The sequence below is a fragment of the Nannobrachium achirus genome (assembly GCF_963921795.1).
Source record: "Nannobrachium achirus genome assembly, chromosome: 20".
NCBI lineage: Eukaryota > Metazoa > Chordata > Actinopteri > Myctophiformes > Myctophidae > Nannobrachium > Nannobrachium achirus.
The window spans coordinates 23,960,046-23,986,603 of NC_137827.1; the positions used below are offsets into that span (position 1 = coordinate 23,960,046).

The 26,558-nt window shown below is 42.9% G+C and overlaps 1 protein-coding gene across 1 annotated transcript in view; it reads right to left on the minus strand.

Annotated features, from left to right (window-relative positions):
• Positions 1–414: 414 nt before the first annotated feature.
• Positions 415–26,558, minus strand: part of ltk (leukocyte receptor tyrosine kinase) — a gene marked incomplete at both ends in the record, with an annotated part of 71,678 nt that continues 45,534 nt past the window's right edge. The window contains 14 exons of the mRNA XM_080750924.1: positions 415–1,512; positions 2,209–2,299; positions 3,103–3,237; positions 3,714–3,815; positions 4,518–4,610; positions 5,616–5,713; positions 6,420–6,549; positions 8,423–8,487; positions 9,110–9,200; positions 10,509–10,695; positions 16,690–16,803; positions 19,070–19,222; positions 22,895–22,993; positions 23,966–24,151. Of these exons, the coding sequence (XP_080607050.1) occupies positions 415–1,512; positions 2,209–2,299; positions 3,103–3,237; positions 3,714–3,815; positions 4,518–4,610; positions 5,616–5,713; positions 6,420–6,549; positions 8,423–8,487; positions 9,110–9,200; positions 10,509–10,695; positions 16,690–16,803; positions 19,070–19,222; positions 22,895–22,993; positions 23,966–24,151 (2,642 nt within the window). The remainder of the gene's footprint in view (positions 1,513–2,208; positions 2,300–3,102; positions 3,238–3,713; positions 3,816–4,517; positions 4,611–5,615; positions 5,714–6,419; positions 6,550–8,422; positions 8,488–9,109; positions 9,201–10,508; positions 10,696–16,689; positions 16,804–19,069; positions 19,223–22,894; positions 22,994–23,965; positions 24,152–26,558) is intronic.

Genomic DNA, 26,558 nt, shown 5'->3' on the forward strand with positions numbered 1-26,558 from the left:
CATGCACGTAAAAAATAGCAGATCTACAAACCCACAAGGGTCATGGTTAAATGTCTTATTCCTAAAATCTGAAATGCGATGTCCTCACAAGTATAGTAATACGAACGTGTGTGCGTGTGTGTGCGCTTGTGTGTGTGTGTGTGTGTGTGTGTGTGTGTGTGTGTGTGTGTGTGTGTGTGTGTGTGTGTGTACGCGCGCACGAGTGCATGCGCGTGTGTTCCAGCATTTTTAGGAACTCTTGGTTATTCATTCTGTGGCCCTTGGGCGTCACGGTGGACCCCCATCGGTCAGGGTCTTTGTTCTTCGTTCTCCAGGCGTCCAGTTTCAGTTAGCATGTAAATCCATGGTGTTACAGTATGTACGTTACAGAGCTCTAATTTCAATGGAAATCCCTGGGTAGGGCTGAGCCGCTTCCTACACAGGCGTGACGCTAAGGTCTTCAGACAGAGAGAAGCCAGAGTCTCTGTCCCGCGTGGTTTTCTCTGGCTTGGTGTGTCTCCTCACGTCTTCGTGGCCGTAGCTGGCGTGGCGTTTCAGCAGCAGCTTTGGCATACCGGCGGCGGCGGAGGAGTTGGTGTTGAGGCCCAGCCCCAGGCCAGACACCGAGGAGAAGCTGGGCACGGAGCTGGCGCTCGCTCCGGCTTCCGGTGCTTTGGGCATCACCAAGGGCAGGCTCTCCGCCTCGTAGCTCTGCTCGTCATAGGCGTAGTTGACGTTGCCACAGGGGAAGCTCTGGAGCTTAGCCAGGTCCATGACAGCTGCTGAGGGGCCTGCGCTGGCGGCACTGGCACCCCCTGCTGGGGCCTTGCGGGAGGACAGGCTTGAGGTAGCTGGAGCCTGGCTGTGTGGGGTGGAGGAAGGGCAGGCGGCAGAGGGGCTGAGGTGGGCCATGTTAACCCCGCTGTCACACCCAGCCTCTGCACCACACTCTGAGGCCGGGTTGCAAGGCGGAGAGACCTGAGAGGTGGAGGTTGTGGATGTCGACAAGGAAGAGGGGCTTGAAAGAGGCATGGACTGAGTGTGAGCCAGCGCCTTCTTCCCCCGGCTGAAGCTCTCCAGCACCCAGGAGCCGTAGGTGGGGTTCCACAGGTTCTTGGTCTTGTTCTTCAGCCTCTGGCTCCCCGAGGAGGAGCTGTTTCTGGAGCAGGGTCGGTGGTGGAAGGGCTCCGGGTGGAGCCAGGATCCCGCCGGACAGGCCCCCGCTGCCGCCGGCACCGGCAGGCCAGGGGCCGGGACAGGCTCGGCCCAAGACGGCTCCAACGCCTCGCGGTAGGACGTGACTTCCTGGTGTACGTGCTGGGTCCTCTGGAGGAGCAGGCGGGGCTTGGTCGGCTGAGGGGGGAGTGTGGCGGGACCCAGGCCCAGGGAGGACGAGGGCTCCTGGGGAACGGGATGAGATGCCAGAAGCGGGGCGAGGCTGCCGGAGGTGTGTTCAGAAGGTCGGATCACACCCTCTTCCTCCACGGTGGGACTGTATTCTATCGGCAGGGGGGTGTTGATCACATCTGGATCCTGGTGGAGAGAGGAACGGAGGTCATTTGTAGATACAACACCGCTGTACTACTATGTAAAGAATAGCGTGCATAATATGACAAATCGATAGTCGTTAATAAAAAATAAAGAATTTGTGCTTCTCGGTTATTTGATTAATCGAAAGAGTAATCGTTAAAGTAGTTGATAAAATGTATAGGATATGTATCTTAGAGCTGCAGCAATCTTAAAGATGCACTGCCATGATTTATTTCCCCCCTAAAACATGATTATCAGGTATTATGATTATACTAGGAGGAGGATTTTTTCCAAAAGAGTGTACATAAAGAGTTAAAATTAGGTTTTTATGTGGCCACACCCACCAGTTCATTAAGCCTGGTTATCAGGTGGGTGGTGACCCGGCTGAAGTTAGCCACACCCACAGTGTTGGGTGAATGGTAAAAGGGGAGGGGATGATTATATGATGTCATTTAATCACTGTTTTTGCACTTTTGACCAACAAGGTGTCAGCCTCCGGGAAGAAATCCAAAATACAAAGGGAATACATACTTGAATTGCTCATAACAACCACACCGGGGGTCTAATGAAGTACTGTCAACCTCATAGACACATGAAAACCAGAAAAAGAACAAAACTATGGCACCACCTCTTTAAAATCGTTCAAATTCACCCATAGTATAGATGAATTTGAACAATTTGAAGGTTTATTTTTCGTACCTGAGTGCAGTAGTTGATCCTCTCCAGGATGGTGGAGAAGTTGGGCCTGTGTTCTGGACAGTGCTGCCAACACTGGGTCATGATCCGATAGCTGCAGTACATCACAGTACACCACAGACAGTTCACATACACAGCTCAAGGCTGTTATTTAAGTTCAATGATTCTCAGCGTGTACTGTATATCGTCGCTGTCACTTACTCGATAATACTACAGTGTCACACAAAAGCATCACAAGCAGCAGATACAGTACACAAGCTTGGAGCGCGGTGCAAAGCAGAGCGTTTTAAGCTTGTAGATCTGCTAGTTTTGCTACGTTTGAATTTGAATCATGAAAAGTAATAGATTTGGACATAATATAAGGTTTCCACCCGACAGAGACGATATATCGTCCATAAGTTTGTATACAGACACTTTCAGAGTTTAAATGAACACTCTAGATTTTGCTTTATACACAGTCAAATCTTCAATGGTAATTTACCCATTTACACAATTGTAACCAAATGTGCTCTTAGACAGTTATGGGTCCATTTGGTTACATTTGTCCACTCTCAGGGAGTTAAATGAACACTTTACAGCAGTGGTTCCCAAACATTTCAGGTGGAGACCCAAAAGAGAAATTAGACATTTGCCCGGGACCCAATCTAATGAAAACAGCAGATCTACAAGCTCACAATGCGGCGCTTTGTGTCGCTGCTTGTAGATCGTCTATTTTCACTACTTATTAAATATTTGTTTTCTAATTTATGGAATTTCTTGGATTTTTCTTTTATTCATGAAAAGCTTAGCTTTTTAAGAAAATATTTTGAAATAATAATTTGTAAAAAAATGTAGGAAACAAAAAAATGAAGGGACCCATGAAGGGAACCAGTGCTTTGCAGTATTGCAGGTACTCACACAGGCCCTGGACAGCCCTTGGGAGGGTCCATCCTGCCACCGCTGGTGACAAACTCCAGCACCTCCTGGTTGGTCTTGCAGGGATAGGGCATGTATCCTAGAGAGAGAATCTCCCACAGCAATACTCCAAACGACCTGCAGGGGGAGACAAACATCAAGGGAACAGAGTTGACATGTGATGGGGTGTGTGTAGGTGTGTATGTGTGTGTTTGTGTGTGTGTGCTCGCGTGAAAGCAAATGTATACTAAATAAATAAGTCCCTATTTATCATGTCACTTTACTTTATTTTTTTATTATGATGGGACAGTGCCAGTTAATTAACTCAGAATCCGTAGTCTTCAGACATTAAACACTAAACAATACTGACAATAACAAGACATAAGAGGACTAAGAGGACAGCATAGTGCAAGAAACACAAATACACGTCACAATTAAAACTCTTTAACCGTTTATTACATTTCTTTTGTACATTTTGTTTTATATTAATTAATGTTATGTTTTCAAAAGTCTTAAGTGTTTGGCCAATTATTTGGGGGCCCACTTGCAATTCCCTCGCGGCCCACCAGTGGGCCAGCCCCAGCACACTGTATTAAGAGTGTATTTATTGTTACCATGTGTCAGTCTTGCAGGTGAAAATGCCTTCCATAAAGGCTTCCGGGGGCATCCATTTGACAGGCAGCATGGCACGACCCCCCTTTCGGTAATAGCTGGCTCTGAGGAATAAAAGGCAAAGCTATCATTATTTAGAGAACGGACATTTATTATCAGCCAGGGGAAAAGAAGAGGTAAATATCACAAGGCCATGAACTATATAAGTAAATTTAGACGCTAGCCCTGTGGAGGAAAATTAGATAGCTTTTCAACCGGCTCTTATTTAGCATAATCAATCCAGCTGCTGCCTGGACTGCTGTCACCATGAGACTCCTGAGACGTAAATCATTAGCAGTAGCCATAGCCCACCAGCCTGATTTATCCACTTACAACCTAGCATCCATATTGTGGGGAAAGCATTTGTGAAAGCTTTCCCCACAATAACAAACAAAAAACAGAGAAGACATTAGTATATCGTCACTGTCGGGCAGAAACTTTGCATCTCCAAGTTTCAAATTTGTAATCTTTTTTCGCAAAGTAAAGCCCTGCTTCATCATACAAGGCCGTCGCACAAAAGTAGTGAAAACAGCAGATCTACAAGCACACAACGCCTCGCACCTGACTAGTTTAAATAATTTTTTAAATGATAAATACAAAACAATCGGTTTAGAACATACAAGGTTTCCACCCGACAACGACGATATATGGGGTTTAAGTGGTAGTTGGGCGCCGAAATTAGTCGATCCACAAAGGTCGGCTATTTTTGGTACACAACATGACAAGCTTCCAATCAAGTATTAATCCGGCTTTACCAGCACGCTCACCTGTATATATCTCGTGCCATGCCAAAGTCACCTATCTTTGCCACTCTGTCTGGCCCGGGGCACGTCAACAGACAGTTCCTGGCAGCGATGTCTCTGAAACACACACACACACACAGACACACAGACACACACACACACACACACACACACACACACACACACACACAGACACACACACACACACACACACACACACACACACACACACACACACACACACACACAGTTTACAGTTTACAGTTTAGGCATTTAGCAGACGCTTTTAATCCAAAGCGACTTACAATAAGCAGATAACATCACAATAATAAACAAGATAATATGTCAGTACATCATCAACAATATAACAAATGCAAATGGATATCTATCTAGAAAAAACACAATATAATCAAAGTTCTGAAAAAACCTAAAAAACAAAAACAAATGCTAACTAGCTTCATGTATTCATTGATTCTTTTTCTGTAGTGCTAAGGGTTTAGGTGGAGTCTGAAAAGGTGAGTCTTCAGTCCACGGCGAAAGCTAGCGAGTGAGTCCGTTGTTCTAAGTGCGACACACGCACGCACACACACACACACACACACACACAGATTGTAATTGTTCTGTTCTGAGTGAAAGAAAATACTATCACACGGAAATTCCGAAAGTACTCCGATTACATTTACTCAGATTACTTTTACTCCGAGCCTCCGAAATAAGGAAAATAAATCAACACAATACCGTGGCACACGGCGATTAAATAATTGTTGTTCTTTAATGCCCCAAATCCAAAACTGATCCACTTGGACAGGGAATGTATATATTTTTTTTGCTCTTACAGCTTCACCCAGCTGATGGCTGCTCAGATGGCTCTGATGAATGCACGGGAGGTAGCTGTGTTAATTATTAATGCCATTAATAACTTCAAAGACATGGCCTCACGCCTTGACTGCACAACACAACACTTCAGTGTCAAAACGAGCCGGCTTCACAGCACCTCCAGCAATCAAAAATAGAACATCAACGTGTAGCCCATTCTCCATTTTGTTGTGAGCCTGCGAGTGAAGTGGCTGTCCTCACGTTTCAAACAATAGAGAGTGGAAGACGGGGGAGGGAGGGTTCAACCTGTGTATGAAGTGGTTCTCCTCCAGGTAGCGACAGCCAAAGGCGATGTCTCTGGCCATATGCAACAGCTCCAGCATGGTGAGGGAGGAGGCCTGGCACTGCGCACACAAGCAACATATTGTCATTATGTTGGATGGAAACCTTGAAATGTCCAAAACTGTTATTTTTCAGGAAATGGGAGCAAAATGACCTGAGTTCCAATGGAACCATCTGACGTGTTTTGACTCAAGGAATCCTCATCAGGGCATAACATTGAAACTGAAGACGGGTGTTCAATATTTAAAATCATGCCCTTGGACAGCCCCCACTTTGAAAAACATGAGGACATACATACTACTACCTAGGGTGAAAACTCAAACCGGGACCCATAATCACTTAAATTCGATTTTGTGAAAAATATCCAATCTACAAGCTCATAATGCGTGGCAATGTGACACGTTGTAAGCTTGTAGATCTGTATTTTCACTACTTTTGACAAGTGATTGTCAATTGTCCCCTATCCTGATGAAAACACCTGTGTTTCACCAGTTGTTTTCATGAGGAGGGGGGACAATTATTATTTTAGCACTTAGGCACACCTAGTGACTGCAACTTGCAACAGAACAAAACATGACCATGACGAACATCTATGTAATTGTAAGCACTCAAAACAAGTGTTATTATTTTAGCTGTGGTGAAAACCGGGACAAATTGGTAGCGAATGCCTGGACACCTGGACATTATAGTGTTTTACAGATATTTATTGGGACTTGGGAAAGCCACCGTCGGTGGCCACGCGTCCGGGTCTGGCCCGGGTAGACATACCGCACGTGGTCGGTTCTGTCTCAGGAAGGTCTTCATGTCTCCTCCAGTCATCAGCTCTAACAGGATGAAACGAGGTAGAATCTGCAGACTGACTCCAATGCAACGAACGATGTTCTGGTGGCTGAACTTACTGCATGGACATGGAGAACAAAGCATGGAGATTAGCAAGACAGTGTGTGTGTGTGTGTGTGTGTGTGTGTGTGTGTGTGTGTGTGTGTGTGCGTGCGTGCGTGCGTGCGTGCGTGCGTGCGTGCGTGCGTGCGTGCGTGCGTGCGTGCGTGCGTGTGTGCGCACGCGAGTGCTTGCGTGCGTGTGTGCATGCTGTGCACATCCACCTACAATTATTTGTGTGTGCTTAATGCTACACTACAATACTCCCATCAAAGTGCCTGTGACTCACACTCAGTACATTGGCTTGCCTTGTTGTTGAAAAGTGGGATACAAATAAACTTGCCGTGTATCTATTTCATACCCTTTAGTCTCTCTGGACTTCATGAAAACACATACAAAGGTTAGAATATTATGGAGATAGACGTTTCTGCCCTACAGTACATTAACACCAACGATGTAAAAACAATAAGTCATAAGGTGATGTGCATTAACAATTTGGCTGCTTCTCTGGTGTGCGTATAATTTCATAGGCAGCGTAGACAGAAAGGAAGCTGAGGGCAGAGGGGAAGCAGGGACATCATGTACTGCATTAGTAGCATCAGTCTGCTACCTGAACCACACATTTTCAGTGGTGTGAAGTAACACAGTACATTTACTCAAATACTGTACTTAACCATATGAACCCCATCTGGGTATCCGGAATCTCTCAGGGCTCAATGCTAGTGTCTTTTCTGTTTTCTGTTATTGTGGGGAAAGCTTCCACTGACAATAGCTGATCGACAAGCTCACAATGCGACACAATTTTGAGGTGCTTCTTTTTTTTTTTTTTTTACTTTACTGGAGTATTTCAAATTTAAAATCTTTTACTTCTAAAGTGAGCTTGTAGATGGTTTATTTTCAAATTATTTTGATACATTTTGTAAAGCTGAGAAATGTGACATTTTGCATAATAGAGAGTACTTTTATGTTTGGTACTTAAGTATATTTTGATGACAATACTTGTGTACCTTTACTCAAGTATATGTTGAATATCAGACTTCTACTTGTAACAGAGAGTGTTTCTTAAAATTATGGTATTAATACTTTTACCTAAGTAAAAATATGTGAGCGCTCCTTCCACCACTGGTGAATTCTCACTCCAGCTCAGGATAATAAACAACAGCTGAGGCGATGGATATGAAAACAAGGAGGAGAACCAGAACCCGCCGATTGATTATTTTTGCTATTTTTTAAAATGTTTTGAAAGTATACAGTAGGGCTTAAGTCATTAAATCCAGGAAAAGATAATACGACATTATGATATCCGAGGCGTTGTGTGCTTGTAGATCGGCTGTGTTCACTATTTAAAATCAATGGTTCTCAAACTTTTCGGGCCGCGACACCCAAAATAATCAGATTTTAACCGGGGGACCCCCCCCCCACCCTGACAAGCACTAAGAGTTGAGGCATGAGGCGCTGTGAGCATGTACTGTAGATCGGCTATTTTCACAATAGAACCGTGTTATACAAAATGTAGTGCCTGTGAAAATAGTCGATCTACATGCTCAGCATGTAGATCTACTAATTTCAGCCTCTTTGACAATTTGGCCAATGTTTAATTTGTCATTTTAGAAATGTGCAGATACTTTCTATAGTACTTGAACTTTATGTTGGTCTGTTTGCTGTTGAGTGAGAAAACAATGTTGCTCACGTTAATCATCTGGGGATCCTCCAAAGAAATGTGGGGACCCCCTTGGGGGTCCTGACCCACAGGTCGAGAACCACTGGTTTAAATCATTTTTAAAATGATAAATACAAAACGAACAGTTTTGAACATACAAGGTTTCCACCCGACAACGACGATATATAATAATCTGTGAGCTGCAGAGGAAGTGTATGGCTGTGTTGCACACCTCATAATCAGAGCCTCCATCAGGAAATCCATCTCATCCTGTTCAGAGCAGATCTCTGGAAGGGTCTGTGAAACACAGAGGAATAGAAAGACATGGTAAGAGGTGTGTGTGTGTGTGTGTGTGTGTGTGTGTGTGTGTGTGTGTGTGTGTGTGTGTGTGTGTGTGTGCGTACATATGTGCATGCATGCGTGTATTTTCAGCATATTTGTGTGAACATTGCTAAGAGTCCAGACAAGGGTCAGGGCTAATCAGCAGACTATTGAAGACCCATGTGGAGATAAGAAACAGCAGCTGATTTTCAGTGGGTTAACTTTATATCTTTATCATGGATTTCTGAAGTTCTGTGAAGGTAAACGATTGGTTTCCATGTCATCGTTGCCTTTTTTTTTATGCCATGTCAGTGATGATCATCCAAAATGTTAATGGACCCCCACCAGCTACCACACATCAGAGCAAAGCAGGAATTCTGTCAAACTCCAAGACACCGCATCGGTGTGAAGGCGCTAGAAAAGGTTGTAATCCAATATCCTCGTCCTAGAAGCGTGACCTTTAGATCAGACCGATGAGTGCGTGTGTGATGTGACGTTGTTTACTGGGTAATGTCACCTAATGAATAGTGCTCCCGCACCATGTGAGGTGCTCTCATCTAACACTTAGAAGTAAGCTGTCATCCTGCAGTGAGCTGACCTTTATGGCCACCTGCATGGCGGTGTGGTCACTGTTGGTCCCCAGGACCTGGCCCTCGTACACTTCACCGAACGCACCATGGCCCAGAGCCCTGCCATAAGAAAACATATTGATATACTGTATTTCAGTTAAGACATTTTTTGTCAGGAATACTCCTTTATTACAAGGCTATTGCATTCAATTTGGCGGCGTGACTCTGCTCCTGTGATACTACAGATTTATCTGTGCAAGCATGACACATATCTGAGATCACAAACTCCCCGAAGCAGAGCATAAGATACAGTTATTACATGAACATAACATTGAACCTTTCAGTTGCATGATTTAAGATACCACATATCACAGTACAATTCATAGAATCAAGGTGCAATCCACAGAATCATCCATGAACATATGAAACTAAAGGCCACGGGGAGGAGGCCGGGGAGGTGGAGGGAGTTTGAACGCTGACAACTGTACAACGAGCTGTGACAGCTAAGCGCGTGGAATGAACAGTGAATAGTGGACTGCTTAACTCTATTACTGCCAGATGTTTTATTTATTTATTGGGTCTGGTGCCAGCAAAAAGCGGCTTACCTTTGCGACGTTATAGTAGATAGATAGACATTTATTTATTTATTATTATTTTTATTTCTTTTTGATTGTGCAACATGCACTTTGGCAGACCAGGCAGCAGAGGGCGGCGTCATGCAAGAATTAATGTGAATTTGGCCGTTATGTGTTGCCATCCATTGAGACCAGTCACTGGCCACAGAGCCACAGGGCCAGAGAAATCAACGCGGAAGAGAATTGGTCTCCGTTGATGTTAACGCATAAGGGATTTTTAAGACCATCACTGCGGGCGATGTGATTACAGTACACGGCGGCGCGACCCCTCATCAGCTTATGGACATCAACAAGGTAAACGAACGAACGGCCGTATTGGCGCGGCGCGACACAGAGAATTGGGGCGAACGGGAACGTCCGTAGCAGTAAAACAGTTAAAAGGACAGATCAAATGATCAATTGATCAAATTCAAGATTTGTTTTTGGGCTTTTATGCCTTTATTGATAGGACAGTAGACTGGTAGGAAATGGGGAGAGAGACGGGGAGTGACACGCGGCAAAGGTCGTCCGGATCGGGAATCGAACCGCCGCTGCCGCCAGGCATCCATGCCTACGAGGCATGGACCAGTAGGCCAGCGGGCGCCCCTATCAAATGCAATTCTGTCATTGTATTTACTACTAAACTAATAGTAATACTAATAAATCAATAATGTTTGATATGTGATAAATAAAACAAATTATCACACAGGCTTTGCTCGTGGTTGGATACAAGGCCAATGGTCAATGCTGGGAGATAAACTATATGGGTTTATGGTGGAAGTCATATCACCCAGTCCTAGCTGTTGCATTGCACCTGAGCAGGGTGATGTTCTTCCGTGGCACTTCCTTCAGTTCACTGAGAGAGGCAGCCTTCCCCGCAAAGCAGTAGTTGGGGTTGTAGTCGGTCATGATGGTGGACGAGCGGATCTTGCTCAACTTGTACTCCGGGCTCTGTAGACGCACCCTAACCGCATGGAGCTGGTTCTTCTTGCGGTAGTAAACTAAAGAGAGGGAAAGAGAGAGCAGGAGAGAAATGGAAGCTTTTTCACTTAGTGGCCCTGAAAACCCTTTTAAAAAACATAACCTAAAATGTAGCCATGATCCTTGACCTGTAAGTACGAGAAGTTCTAGCGGCAGCTTCCTGACTACGTACAGGAACAGTAACCCAAGGAGCGGTCAAGTAGCATCACAATGGCGTATGATCTCAGATTTGATCAGGGAACAGTGAAGTACTGTAATCCAGATGATAGGCATTGTAATGTAATGTAATAAAGTATAATTTTAGATTTAGCATTTAAGAACATGATGTTGGTACGACGCAGCAAACTTAGCCGAGACAAAGCTGGACTCGTCAATACACCAGAGATAAGATTGTCTTGGCAGTCTAATTGAAGCGTGTTCATTCTGAGCACATCCTTGGCACTCCTGTACAATTATCCTCGCACTTAAGTCACAATGAATGGTGGGAATTGGGAATTGTGCTGCGGCGCACCATTGACCCTCTCGTGGCTTACTGCTCCTGGCCCGTCTTGCACCCAGTGAGTTTGGACTCACCCTCCATGGAGGCGGCCCGCGTCCCCGATGCAGGTGGGTAGTCTGCCAGGGGAGGGGCGCTGCGTGCAGGTAAGAGGAGGTTGCCCTTTGCCGTCGAGCCACCGCCCGGTGCAGACGCCAGGGACTCGGCGGTGGGGGGGTGGGGGATGGGGGAGAGCAGGAGGGAGATGAGGGAGGTTGGGTTGGGAAGGAGGAAGAGGAGGAGGAGGAGGAGGAGGAAGATGCAGAGACGGGGCGCCCAGGGAACAGACTACCTCCCTGCATGGGGGAGAGCTCAGGTGAAGAGACACCATTAACCTATAGACTGGAGATCTGTGTGTGTGCGTGCGTGCGTGCGTGCGTGCGTGCGTGTGTGTGTGTGTGTGTGGGGACACGTGCACTGTGCATGAATTACTATATTGTACATGGTTACCTGTGTGCACGTACATGTGAACAAACTGTATACACATCTTTTATAAAAAGCAAAGAGGCTGATAAGCTTGCAGTGATTGGTCAGCTGCTGTGGTGTCCCTATGAAAATATGCAAGCTTACAGTCAGGGGCGTCACACCAAATTCTGGGCCCTGGGTACAAGGATTCACTGCGGGCCCCCCATGAATGTCGACTATTGAAAAATAGCATTTTATTTTTGAAAAATTGTGAAAATGTGCGCAAGACACCTATGTTTCTATGTCAATGGTGCTCAAACCTTTTCATGTCAACGACCCCCAAGATGATATGTATTTGGCCACGGATCCCCATCTCAAAACATTTAGTTCCAGGGACCCCCCAGAAGCAAAATTTGAGTTCGCTTAAAAAACACATACCGGTATATTCAAAGATTTGCACACATTTTCACATCTTTTCAAAAATAGCAGATCTACAAGCTCGCAGCGCGGCACTCTGTTTTGTATATCTGCTATTTTTCAATAGCTTAAGTTACTAGGGCCCCTCCACCTTGGGCCCTAGTAACTCAGTCCCATTCCCCCCCCCTGTGACGCCCCTGCTTACAGTACCTCTCTGCACGCTGAACTGTATCACAGCATCAAATATGGACAACACTCAGCCTCCAAACATAATGGAGTAGAAAACGGCAACCTTCCAACGGTGCACAGAATGGTGAGGCTGGATGTGTTTTTAGCCAAGTCCCTCCCCACACCGATGGGAAATCCCAGTGAGACTATACCATTTTATTCACCTGAATATCTGAATATGATGAGTTCCTCATCGAATATAACAATCTATATATTAATTAAAGTCTTGAATAAATGCTATTTTCTTGTCTTTGTGAATAAATGAGGCTATGGGTATGTGATCAACAAATTATCACCAGATTATCACCCATTGTGATTCGTCATTGCAATGACAAAAGCCCCAGTGATAATCTATTTAAGCAGTAACCATGCAAGTTAGTGATGAAAAGGTCACCTATGACATGTGAAAGGATATGAAGAGACACATACGCCTTAATTCGCAACAGGCTACTAATGTCACAGGATGTGTACTGTAGGTCTAGGATCGCAGACCCCCTGTACACTAATCCTGTGTGTGTGTGTGTGTGTGTGTGTGTGTGTGTGTGTGTGTGTGTGTGCTCACGTGAAAGCAAGTGTATACTTTTTACAGTTATCTCCAGACGCTCACTGTAGAATACAAAAGTGAACTCTTATTCTTATTCAGCAATCAGTCGTTGTGTCACAACTGCTTTATTCACCACTGACAACAGAAAGAAGGTTACACTTCATTCATTGAACACAGTTTCACACAGTTAGTGCACAAGTCAAACTAAATATTTAGATTTCAGTGACCTAACTGACCATAACCTAGAGGTGGGCACCGACATTCTTTATCAATATCAGTTCAGTAATAATTTCCCATAGATAACTACTTAGTACAAACTCTTTCTGGCAACACATGTGTATGGCCATGGGTTTTATAGGGAATATAAGTATAGAATAATATATGCTAATTATTTCATGTTTTTACTGTATTTGCTTATGGCTGGCTCTATCAGTGTAATGAGAAAGTATTTGTACTGGCTAATACAATGACAACTTCTTGATTAAAAAGAGCAAATACAATTTGAACCAAAGATTTTCTGAAATGTTGCATATTCTATAATATGGGCATATTCTGTAATACAGAAATTACACAAAAAAACATGCCCACGTCCTCTCCACTTTAATCCGTTAAAAACAGACATGCAAAATCTTGATGCCATGTGTGACATAATGTCACAACATGCTAGTGTTCAAATAACTGGGACGGAAACAACACTGTCATCACAAGTAGCTTCCTGATAAAACAGTGGTTCTCAAAGAGGGGTCCTGGGACCCTCTGGTTCCTTGAGGGGGGTCCAAATAACCCCTTACAGGCCTGTAACTCTGAGAAAGTACACGTGGAGTTGTACTTGTTTCCTTAGCGCTAATTCCTCAACCACTTGTCCCATTCTTGGTTGACTAGCATCATACAACTCAAGCATTAGGTTCATGGTGTCTATTCCAAGTCGCTCCAGTTAAGAGCTCAATTATAATAATATAATATTAGCGAACACAGCTGATATATTCATACTGTATGATGCCCGCTACTAACAATAACCAACACATGTGGTAGGTGCTTGCGAGATCCTTATCATCTGTATTTTAGTGAATTAAATGTGCTATATTAGTTCAATCAAAATGCCCTAAAAAGGATGTTGTCATACCAATTCCTGGCAGTATGCGAGTTTCATAATAAAACGTAAGGCACTGTCGCTCAGTTTCACCTCAAGAAAGGCCATATTGGTTCAAACTATTCATTGAGTTGTAAGAGGCTGATGGGAAGTGAAAGATAAAAGTGGGCAGCAGAGAAAAAGAACATAGCGAGTAAAAAACAGGACGAAACAACAAACTAAAGAATCAATGAGTGTGAAAGAAAGAAAGAAAGAAAGAAAGAAAGAAAGAAAGTATAATACCTAATACACAATGGTGTCACGCACAATAGCTTGACATTCTGTTATTTCCGTAACGGGTATAAATGAGGCTTCAGGATTCCTGTCTCCTTTCTCCGCAGTGGATGACCGTCAATAAAAGTGACAATGGTGCAAAAGAAAGAAATATTAGGAAGATAATCCCTCACTGTCCTATTATTGCAACAAAAGCGTATAGATATTAATGCCACATGTATACTTTATAAAGTGTCTGGTTAATAAGTCAAATGGTGCAGATATGTTTAGTATCTAGGCCCAATTCATTCTTCCTCGCACAACGGTGTCGTGTGCTGAAAGTTGCAAACCCACAAGCTCACAATGTGTCGCAGATGCGACGCATTGTGAGCTTGCAGGTCTGTTATTTTAGGCACACAACATTGTCGTATGATGGATCATAAATTACGCTTAATTCCACATAAAGTACAGTACATTAAATAGCAGCTTTAATGTGAAACTGATTTAAACTGACTTTTCAAAACAAAGTTAAATACTAATGACATTAGAGCCATTATCTATCAATAAGGTTATTATTATAAATTAGATTTTGTCTCTCATTCTTCAAACATCTTCCTTTCCCAAATCCCCATTCATGTAATGTAGTACGTAAACCTTTATATATCAAAATTGGGTAATTGTCGATTCCCTAATGATTCCTTTTTTAGCTTTTATTTGTGTTACACCTGAATTTCCCCCATGCAATTAATACATGTCTATCTATCTACAGTATCTATCTACTATGGTCAGCATTAAAGCATCTGTATAGCTTGTTTTGTTTTGGGAGTTACAACAGTATTGCACCTAATAAAAGAGCTGATGAGGGAAGGAGTTCACAAATTAAATTAAGTGTTGCCATGGTGAGCTCTCTGTATGCGATACAGAAATAGCTTTGCAATATGCCACATTGTATGTAACAACTTGCTCAATTTGTCACTCCTTATCCTGAACAAAGTGTTAAAATAAAGATACTTTTTTTTAATATAGGAGACATGAAATGTCTTCTATATTTCAGAAGAACCCCCCCCCCCCCAAACCCTGCGTATCAGAAGTCTCTGCTATCTCCTCAGGCTTTCAGCTGAGGGTTGACGATATGTTTTTTTTGTTCATTCTCAAAGAAAAGCATATTGTGTCTCCTGTCTTTATAATCGGCATATCTCTAAATTACTATAATCATGAAGCTTTCAATCTTTTCTGACCGCACAGAGCAGGTGAATCATAAATTCCTCTATTCTATTCACTACCATCTACTCTGAATCAGGGTGGCCATTACCTAGAGTCAGTGACCATGCTTCAAAATATAGTAGTTAAATGTCAAACCTGTCTACCTGTCCACTTTTATATGAAAAGCAATTGCATCCTTTTGTACATAAAGGGGACTAAGACATATGTGGTAGACAAACTGCAACCAACATCACATTTAGCAACACACACACTAGGGCATTAACAAAAAAGTTGACAAGTCGACTCAGTCGACTTCATTATACAAGTCGACTCCCACCAGAGAAAGTCGAAAGTCGAAGTTGAAATAAATAAAATAAAATACTTTCTATTGTGAAAATAGCAGATCTACATGCTCACAACGAGCAAGTAGATCGGCTATTTTCACAATTTCTGCCTCTATATATTTGTGTTGTTTAATTTGTCATTTTAGAGGTATTAAACTTTAGAAATGTGAAGATACACTTAAACTTTATGTTGGTTTGTTCATAGTTGAGTGAGAAAACAATGTTTCACATTAAGTTAATCATCTGGGGACCGCCCAAAATAATTGGGGGTCGTGTGTGATGTGATGACATCATCAAACTATAAAGTCGAATTCAACTCAACTTTTTACTGAGTCGAGTCGATTTGCAAAAATCACAAGTCGTTAATGCCCTAACACACAGCTAATTCACCCTTTGTCAGCCTTCTGATTGGTCCCTGACTGACCAACCAGCAGGCTCTTTCTGCCTTGTCCCACCCTGGTTGCGCCTTTTTTATGTTGAATTTACAAAAACATCACTTTTGGAGAAATAAAAAACATTTAAAAACATGCCCAGTCACTGTACTGCACCTGAGAGGCTCCTTTTTACTGAAACCAAGTTTAAAATGAGAATTGAATACACAAAATAACAATAAGAAGCAACAGAATTTCAATGGTAGTGGATGGAGAGAAAGGACTTTTGTCCCACCAAGACACAGCAACCAATGCGTGCGAAGAGGGGCGGGACAACGGGCGGGACTTGACAAAGGGTGAATTAAAATACGGCCACTTATATTGTACTGAAATTTCAATCGACTGCCATTGTTCACATCAGAGTAAATACTCGACATGTGTGTCCCAAACAGTTCACAGTCTGAGCAGGGCACTTGAACACCGACACTCGTCGAGCGCGGCTCATCGTTTCTCTGTCAGTATCATCTAGTCAGTGCTGTCTTGTCTACGTGTGTGTGTGGCTGAGGTCACAGCCGGTGGAAGGTGGAAGGCACGGACTGGACACACAACTGGAAGAGTCTCTTACTGAGGGTGAGGCTGGCGCACGTCAGGACCACGCCCGTCACGATGGTGGACGCCACCACGGCCAGGATCAACGACAGAGGCAGCTGGCCCTCTGAAACCGGGCTTTTATGAGGAACTGGAGAGAGAGAGAGAGAGAGAAGGGGAGAGAGAGTTGATGGTGGCTACTAGAGCATTCACCAAATATTTGAATATTCAAATATTCGAATATCAAAGTCACTAATCGACATTGTTCACCAAAGTCGAATATTCGCTTTTTTTATTTTTTTATTGTTTTCTCTCTTAATAAAATATATAGTTTATAAAACTTGGCTAGATAGGAAGTCATAAGAATGAGTTCATCCACCCTGGTGGATGAATTTCTTAATGCTCTATACCAGGGGTTCTCAAACCTTTTTAGGCTGTGACCCCCAAAATAAACATATTTCAACTGGGACCCCCACCCTGACAAGCTCTTGGAATTGTAGGTATTACATTTAATGTGACTCGGTTCTACAGATAAATATTGTGAAAATAGCTGATCTACATGCTCACAACGCCTCGCGTTATGTAGATCGGGTATTTTCACAATGTTCGCCTCTAGCTTACTTAATATTTGACAGTGTGGCCAGTTTGGTCAGTCCTGTCGAATATTCGACTATTCGAATACTTTGAGGTCGAATAATTCAAATACTAAAAATCACTATTCGTGAATGCCCTAGTGGCTACAGCGTAAAAAAGAAGAACTAGGGGCAAAGGGCAGTGTGTGATTGCAAGACTGTATTTGTTTCACTTAATGCCGGGATTAGGACAATTGTTTTGGATTGTATTGCCTTATTAAAATGCGTGATTTCCTTTGTGAGACCTTTGAAAGATAAATCCTCATAAAGACTTTGAATTGATTGATTGAATACGTTATTAGAAGTTCGCATGAATAAAAACTCCAGGACAAAAATCCACTTGTCCGAGACAGTTTGCCCTCCTGGCCCCCAAGCTGTGAAATAAACTCCCTGTCGCACTTAGAACAACGGACTCACTCGCTAGCTTTCGCCGTGGACTGAAGACTCACCTTTTCAGACTCCACCTAAACCCATAGCACTACTGAAACACTCAATGACCATACATGAAGCTAGTTAGCATTTGTTTTTAGGTTCTTTAGAATCATTTTCTTTACTGGTTATATTGTTTTTTTTTTATATTCATATGCAATTGCTATATTGTTGATGATGTTCTGACATGTTATCTTGTTTATTATAGTGATGTATTATCTGCTTATTGTAAGTCGCTTTGGATTAAAAGCGTCTGCTAAATGCCTAAACTGTAAACTGTAAACTGCATAAGAAATCACATATACCTTCACTGCAGTGTCACTGTGAGCAAACCTCAATGCACATGGAACTCTGCATGTTCAAAATGACCTTTACGGGTCTGTAACTCCAGAGAGGATTCTACAGTGTAGATTGAGATCAAATGGGATCAAATGAAGCATAGCGTCAGTGCATGCAAGACACGGGAGTCTCAAACGCCTCAGCTGTCAGTCTGCTGATTGCTTTCAATCAGCCATGCTTTCCAATCACACCTCCTTCCCTCAACAAGTCGGTCTGTATAAATACAGCTCCCTCCTGCACTAGATCTCTGATTTTCAATTGCTGCCACAAGCTGCTGCTGCTGCGGCAGCAAAGCTTTCCTCCATCACCCCAGCCTCCAGCTTATAATAAGAGTCTTACATTACTCAAACGTTTAAAGGACAACTTTGTTTTTTAATATTTTAGATGGTCTTTAGAGAAAAAAAAAGATAAGTGTTAAAATGTTTTCATTTACATCTTTCTATCGTTTTAGTGATTTTAATTTGCCTGCATGCATGCAAGTGGCTAAATAAGTATGTTTAGACACAATAAGCCCATTCCCTTTCATGGGCAGATGTGACTTATGGGGGCTATTGTCAATAGTACCAAAAAATGTCCAGCTTATTGTGTCTAAAAAGACACACTTGTACACATGCCCCCACCCACTGAAATCAAAATACTAAAATCGCTAAAAACAATAGAAAGCAGTAAATGAAAACATTTTAACACTCATCTTTTCTTTTCTCTAATTACAATCTAAAATATGAACCCTTGTTGTAAAAAAAACAAAGTTGTCCTTTAAACTGAATGTTGAACTAAAATTCATGTGTGCATGGCTCTATAATAAACTGGAATTCAATGTTGCATGGCTCCAAACGGAATTCAATGTTCTATGGCTTTAATGTTAAAATGCATTTAGTTTAAGTTTAAGTTAGCACGACTCCAGTTAATGTGATTAAATGTCTTGCTATGGGCCGGCTCTTGTATACGTGTGGGGGGGGGTTTGCATTACAATAAAATAAGTTGAGAATAGCTGGTATAAGGTGTTTCCACAGCTACCTGTGCATGTGACATTGTCGCTGGCCAGCACTTCATCATTGTGACATTGGCAGAGGATGCCGTGGGTTTCTTCATCTCGTGTACACCTCTGGGACTGACAGTGGCTGCAGTTCAGCTGCATGTTGATCAAACACTCACCGTGGCTTTCCATGGCTGTGGGAGACAAGGGATACATGCGTAATACATTACAAGGATGTGTGCGCACGCCCGCGCGCGCGCACGCACACACACACACACACACACACACACACACACACACACACACACACACACACACACACACACACACACACACACACACACACACACACACACACACACGCACACACACGCACACACACGCGTATGTGTATACTCTCTGCTGGGATTATCAATAGTTCTACAGACAATACCATTGCATTGTGTTATTTTTGCAAGAGATGACTAATAACTCTGATTGACGTCATTGTTGCTAATTGTTAATCACCTCCAGTGTTTTTTTGGAGCTGTGTGAAGCACAGGCTCCCTATACGTGGCCGTGTGGGTCTGTCTGTCTGTCTGTCTGTGTGTGTGTCTGTGTGTATGTAGCCTGAACTTCCTAAACTTCGGCACGCTACTAGTCCCACAGTTTTGCCACCACACACTCGCGCCATATGTCAAATCGACCGGCTTACTCGGGAATCGTGGGCTAGTAACTTGCTAAGAGAAAGGTTCAATAGTTTAATTGATATTAATTTATTAGTGAATTAATTTTCCCCATTGACTTATAATGGGAATCGCAAAAACTCACATTCAATTATTTGTCTCTCGCAAACCATAGGGGCTAGAGTTTCAAGACTTGGAGAGGAGGTTCATAATGATTTCAAGGATTAAATAAAAAATAATTGTGTCATTTGGCCGCATGGTGGCGCCATAACACCCCACTTTACGTTTTGGCCTGTAACTCTTGAACAGTAGGTCGGAAAATTAAAAATATTTTTTCCCTGGATTCCTTGGGTCATGACGCATCTCCCCATATAGGCCACGCCCATTTGCGCCATGATAGATTTTCCGCCATCTTGAATTTTCTCCAAAACACACTTTTTGCTCCTTTTCCTACATATTTTCTTCAAATGTCACAAAAATCGGTACACATGATCCACACACACACACACACACACACACACACACACACACACACACACACACACACACACACACACACACACACACACACACACACACAGCTCCACTTCACACGGGTGTGATTTTTTTAAATGCACCTCAAATACCATCTCGCCGTGTTCAAGCATATTATTAAAATGCCATGTTAACTTTTACTGAAAACATTTTACTGAAGGGTCTTATTTCAGTCAAAGATTACATGATAACCACAAAAAACATCCACTTAACCTATAATGTGTAGGTAAAGTATATAGTGTATACTTTGTTGTATGACAAAAAAATGAAATGATCTACAGTACAAACTCACAACATGTTGCATGGTGACATCCTTTTAGATCTGCTATTTTCGAACATTTTTGGAAAATTCTCGAAAATCTGCCCAAAACAGGGATGCCAGGGATAATGTGATGAAATATTTTGTCATTAAGTCATTTGATTTTCTCTCCTCTCTCTCTCTCTCTCTCTCTCTCTCTCTCTCATGCCATATGAAATTATTGTCAGGCAGAAAGCTCTACATATTTTATGTTTTGGTTTTCAATCCCTGTACATTAATGCTCTACTTTGTCGCACACTTTCTAGCCATGTAGATCGGCTATTTTTCACTACTTATTTTTTACATTTTGAAAGTGAAAGTGGTTAAGTCTGTCCAATGAAAAGTATTAATAAGAGCTTGTTGTGACTAAACAATAACTACACTGGATCCATTGGAACACGTGTTCTTCTTTTCCCTCCATTTCCTGAAAAATAAACGGTTTTGGACATTCCGCCCCCTACCCGTCCCCGACAGTGACGAAAGTTTGCCTTCGTCTCATGTCCAATGCACGACAGAGGCAGCTATTGTGTCTATGCCTGTGTGAACGGGGCCAGTGGCAACTCATGCTACAACCACAAATGACAGACGGGTGACAATGGACGCCTGTCCTCCTGTCCTCCTGCTCCAGCGGACGCAGAGACACTGCGGCGCCCCGGGCAACAGGTTCCGTGAGGCTGTGAATTAGTTAACTACTGGCCGCAGCCATTTCTATCCCCTCCTCTGTCTAAATAATGAGAATCAGATGGCAGGGACTTGTGCGAACAAACAGATGGACTTTCATATATGAATGTATATATAAATCACAGTTGTTTGCACTCCCCATGCAAAGGCAAAAATGTATGTGGGGAGGGAGCGTGTGTTTGTTATATACGTATGTACCTGCACTTTCACAGAAACAGATTGACACAAACAGGTAAACACATCCGTAGTTCGAGAGTGAGAGAGATAAACACGCACACGCACACACACGCACGCACACACGCACGCACGCACGCACGCACGCACGCACGCACACACACGCACACACACACACACACACACACACACACACACGCACACAGGTTTGCAATTACTACTTTGTGGGGACATTACACATAGTCTACTATATTAGTGGGGACATTCCATTCATTTTTAACCCTAACCCTAACCCTTAACCTAACCCCTAAACACCTTGTGGGACACTAAAATTTGTCCCCACAAGGTTTTTTTCTCCGATTGTACTATCTTTGTGGGGACATGAGGTCCCCACAAAGTAGTAATTCCCTGTCCCACACACACACACACACACACACACACACACACACACACACACACACACACACACACACACACACACACACACACACACACACACACACACACACACACACACACACACACACACACACACCCTGCAGCCTCCAATGGATCAACTAGTTAAGGGAGAAATGTGCCCTCCAAGAGCTTAATGTTCACACAGACAATGTCTCTTTGCTTTGGAAATAATAGGAGATGTTTACAATGGTGTAAAGGACAGCCATTTCAGATAATTCAGTCAGCGTCGGGCAGCACACCACATGATTCCTCTAAAAGTGCTCAGGCTACGAACAACACTGGTTCAATATTATCTGTCTTCTTTAAGCCTGGGAACGAGGTCAGGGACATCAAAGCAGGTTGTTTGACCAATGCAATGTGTCTTGACGGTGCCTTTTAACCACTTAAGCCCTCTGTATGAAAATAGCCAATCTAAGAGCTCAAAGCAATTTTTTTGTTTTTGAGCAGTGCCAACGGCTCCAACGTCTGGCTTTGTGTGTATGTCTGTATGCGTGTCCGTATGAGCACAAGACTGACGTCACACAAGACTAACGTCTTAAGTACGCAGAGACCGACATCACCACAGCTGATGTCACGGACAGAACGGCCCATACGGAAAATGCACAGGTGTCATGTTTGATGCCATGCAAAGTGAGAGGTACAGGTGTGATTTTTCTGAAGATGTTTGAAAATGTTACAGGAGTTTTGGAAAATTCTTTAAAACACGTTTTAATTTTCATCAATGTACATGCCAAATGTATTATTTACTTACTTCTCTGTAACCTTAAAACTGCTGTGCTGCCTCTGGGCAACTTGGGACAACAAAGGTATTTATCTATAAAGGTATCTATCTAAGGACACCAGGTTAGAAAAGTGTTTATCAAGCACCGACTTGAAGGTGTCTACCAACTGTTCATGATAGTTGTTTGTACTATGGCAGAAAGGACTGGAAGGATGAGAATGTGTTTTTCACACGCACCAGACCAGATGGTGTTTGATCATATTATCAGGGGTATTATGAGTTGCAATAAAGCCTTTAAGACCCATTAATTCACTTCTATTGGTTCCGGCCTCACCTGCAAGAGGCTGCAGGAAGATCTCCCCCATCGGGTGGACGAATGAGATTCCATCCTGACCATCTGCTGTGATGTCATCAGTCAGCGCCGCATCACCCCCTGGGATTGAGTTGAAAGCAACATTCCTGTCACCACTTTAAATCAGCGTATAGTAAAATACTTGGAGCTGATCAAATCCTCATTATTTTAAAACCTATATATATTTTTTCTTTTTGTTTAATAAAAAAAATGGGGGGCAAGAGTTTTAATTTGGAAACACATCAAAATAATGTTAATTTATCATTCAGGATATAACTGCATATACTGTTAGTGCATTGCTTGCTTCACGTTTTGTATAGACTGGAAATGGGAAATGGGGCTGAGGCCCTGTCCACATGTTTTAGGCCCTTGAAAACAGACTTTTTTGAAAAACGTAGGCCACAGTGAAGATCTTTTTTTTTCTGGTAAACAGCGTTTTGTCTGTCACGTCATAGTGTGTGGCGCGCCACAGTTTTAAGTCCTTGGGGCTTATTGCTAAACACTGAGGATTTTACTGTGTACGGAAGTAACACCCGCCAGCATAGTGATTATAGTGAAACAGCATGCTTGATCTACAATTACTGTCACAGTAAAAGTCAGGCAATGAGAAGACATCCATGAATGTGAACAACGTGGACCTTTTCTCTGAGGGGATCATGTACTCTAGTCAGGGGTCTTCAACGTTTTTCAGTCGAAGGACCCCTTAAGGCTCGAACACACCGTACGATATTGCGTGGTCGGCGAGTCATCAGATCCTTAGATCCACAGGGTAAAAAAAAGCTGGTTGCGTTTTTTCGTTGCGTTTGGAAATCCGAAATCCGCAAAAAAAAAATTCAGGCCAAGGAGAGAGAGGGGAGAGCGAGGGACCCAGTGGTGACAGTTGCGAAAATCGGGAAAAAAAACAACCGTGGTCCGAAAATAAAAAAACAGGCTACAGTGTGCAAACATGGTTGATTTTTTTATTTACGTGCTCCAAAATTCGCTCCCATGTTCGGCCGAAAAAACGCAGCAGTGTGCAAAGAACTTCTATTATCTATCCATTTCCATTATTACCTCTGTACCCTCCTCCGCCTCCCCCTGCGGTGCAGGCACCCCCTCCGCCCCCAAAGCCTCCATAGGTGGGCCAGGTGAGCTTGGACAGTGCCAGCAGGCACGAGTGTCCACCCTCTGCCCCGTCAGCCAGAGACTTGCCAGCCCTCGGGTAGATAACAGGGCTGTCCTTCCACCCCCCACCTCCACCTGCCAGAGAGAGAGAGAGAGAGAAAAAACACACGCACAAAGAGGATTACAAAGAGTGGTGACCCCCCAACCAAGACCTTTCGTGTGTGGTGCTGGCAGGGGCGTCACAAGGGGGGGGGGGGGGGAGTAACTGAGTTACTAGGGCCCAAGGTGGAGGGGCCTGTTATTATTTTATACTTTAGCTGTTGAAAAATAGCAGATATACAAGTATTTTTACAACTATTTTTGAAAAGTCGTGAAAATGTGTGCAAATCTTTGAGTACAGTACATGTATTTTTTAAGAGAACATTTGTAACTCAAATTTTGCTTCCGGGGGTTCCCTGGAACTAAATATATTGAGATGTTGCCCATGGCCAAATTCATATCATTTTGGGGATCCTTCACATGAAAATGTTTGAGCACCGCTGACATAGAAACATAGGTTTTTCAAAAAACCTTAGAAGATTTTGAAATATTCAAAGAAGAATTTTCTCAATTTTTCAAAAATAGCAGATCTACAAGCTCGCAGCGCGGCACTCTGTGCCGCGCTGTGAGCTTGTATATCTGCTATTTTCAACAGTTAAAGTACCCAGGGCCCAGAATTCGGTGCGACACCCCTAGGTGCAGTGCAGGGTGGTGGCTGGAGTCATCCTGTGTGCATCGATTAGATGGACTCCCAGGTTTCCCAGGCAGGACACTCAGGTTTTGAATTCCCACACAAACACACAGATCTGTGTCTAAACAACCCCGCCATGGTTTCAATAAGATGAGCCGATAGATGTTCTATGCTGGGACTCTGCTGGTCAAGGAGGATTTGCAGGGAATTTTCCAGATGACGTTAGAAGACTAGGCTGCCATATATGTCCTCCTCTCAGAGGTCATGCCATGTCAAGAAGTGAAATCTGCCTTCCAGACTGAGCCCTTCCACCCACAAGCCAAACATACCCATCTGAGTGTGTGTGTGTGTGTGTGTGTGTGTGTGTGTGTGTGTGTGTGTGTGTGTGTGTGTGTGTGTGTGTGTGTGTGTGCGTGTGTGTTGTGTTCTGCAGTGGAGGAACGTAACTACTGTAAGTATATTTACTCAAGTACTAAAGGACAACTTTGTTTTTTTACAACAAGGGTTCATATTTTAGATTGTAATTAGAGTAAAGAAAAGATGAGTGTTAACACGTTTTCATTTACTGATTTCTTTCGTTTTAGCCAATTTAGCTTGATTTCAGTGGTTGGGGCCATGCGTACAAGTGGCTAAATATCTTTTTAGACACAATAAGCCCATTCCCAACATGCAACGCAATCTTTCATGGTTAGTAGTGTTGCTGTAAATAGTAATAAAGAATTTGTCGGCTCATTGTGTCTAAAAATACACATTTAGCCACTTGCACGTATGCCCCCACCCACTGAAATCAAACTCTCTAAAATGGATAAAACAATAGAAAGAAGTAAATGAAAACATTTGAACACTCATCTTTTCTTTACTCTAATTACAATCTAAAATATGAACCCTTTTTGTAGAAAAACAAATTTGTCCTTTAAGTACAATTTCAAGGTACTTTTTATTTACTTAACACTAGTTGGGCTATTCGAAAATAAAATGTAATAATAATAATAAAATATATATATTTTTAATACAGGGCTTTTACTTGTAACAGAGTATTTCTACAACGTGGTGTCGCAACTTTTACTTCTTCCACCACTGGTTTTGTTTTGTATGCCTGTGTTGTGTGAGAGTGTGTGTGAGAGAGAGAGAGTGAGTGAGTGAGACAGAGTGAGACAGAGAGAGACAGAGAGAGAGAGAGAGAGAGAGAGAGAGAGAGAGAGAGAGAGAGAGAGGCGGTGAGCATTGGTGTATATTCAGGACAAACTAATCCACTCCTGGCCTTCATCTGACATTCCCTGTGAGTAGACAGAGATGACTACCTCTTGGGGAAATGAAAGCTGTGTGTATACAGTACATACGTATCACAGAGAAAGCGGTTCCAGCGGACCTTTTACTTTTCAAGGACAGCCCTGTGAGCGCCATCATACAGTATCATTATCTGTAAAAGGTTTTTATATGACATGCACTCGAACCGTCAACAGAGGCTTATGTCTTTTTCATCTGTGGATGAAATGCAGCAGTGGGCTCTGTATTTACACTGAAGCACCCCGTAATTCAAGGGCAGCAAGGGCGCAAGTGACATTTTCAGAATTTTACAGGAGAGCTTTTTCAAGTATTTAATTAAAAACAACATCAGACATTAATATTTTAAAACACATTCTGTGAAGCCTAATGTGCATAAAAGTATAGATTGCTTAGATAATTGCACTTCAAGCCCTTGAATGACAAATAGTAGAACCGAGTCTGGATAATATATTCAATTCTCCTGTTAGATTCTTACATTTCAAATTGTTCATCAACAACATCAACAGCTGTGCTTCTGCATTAACA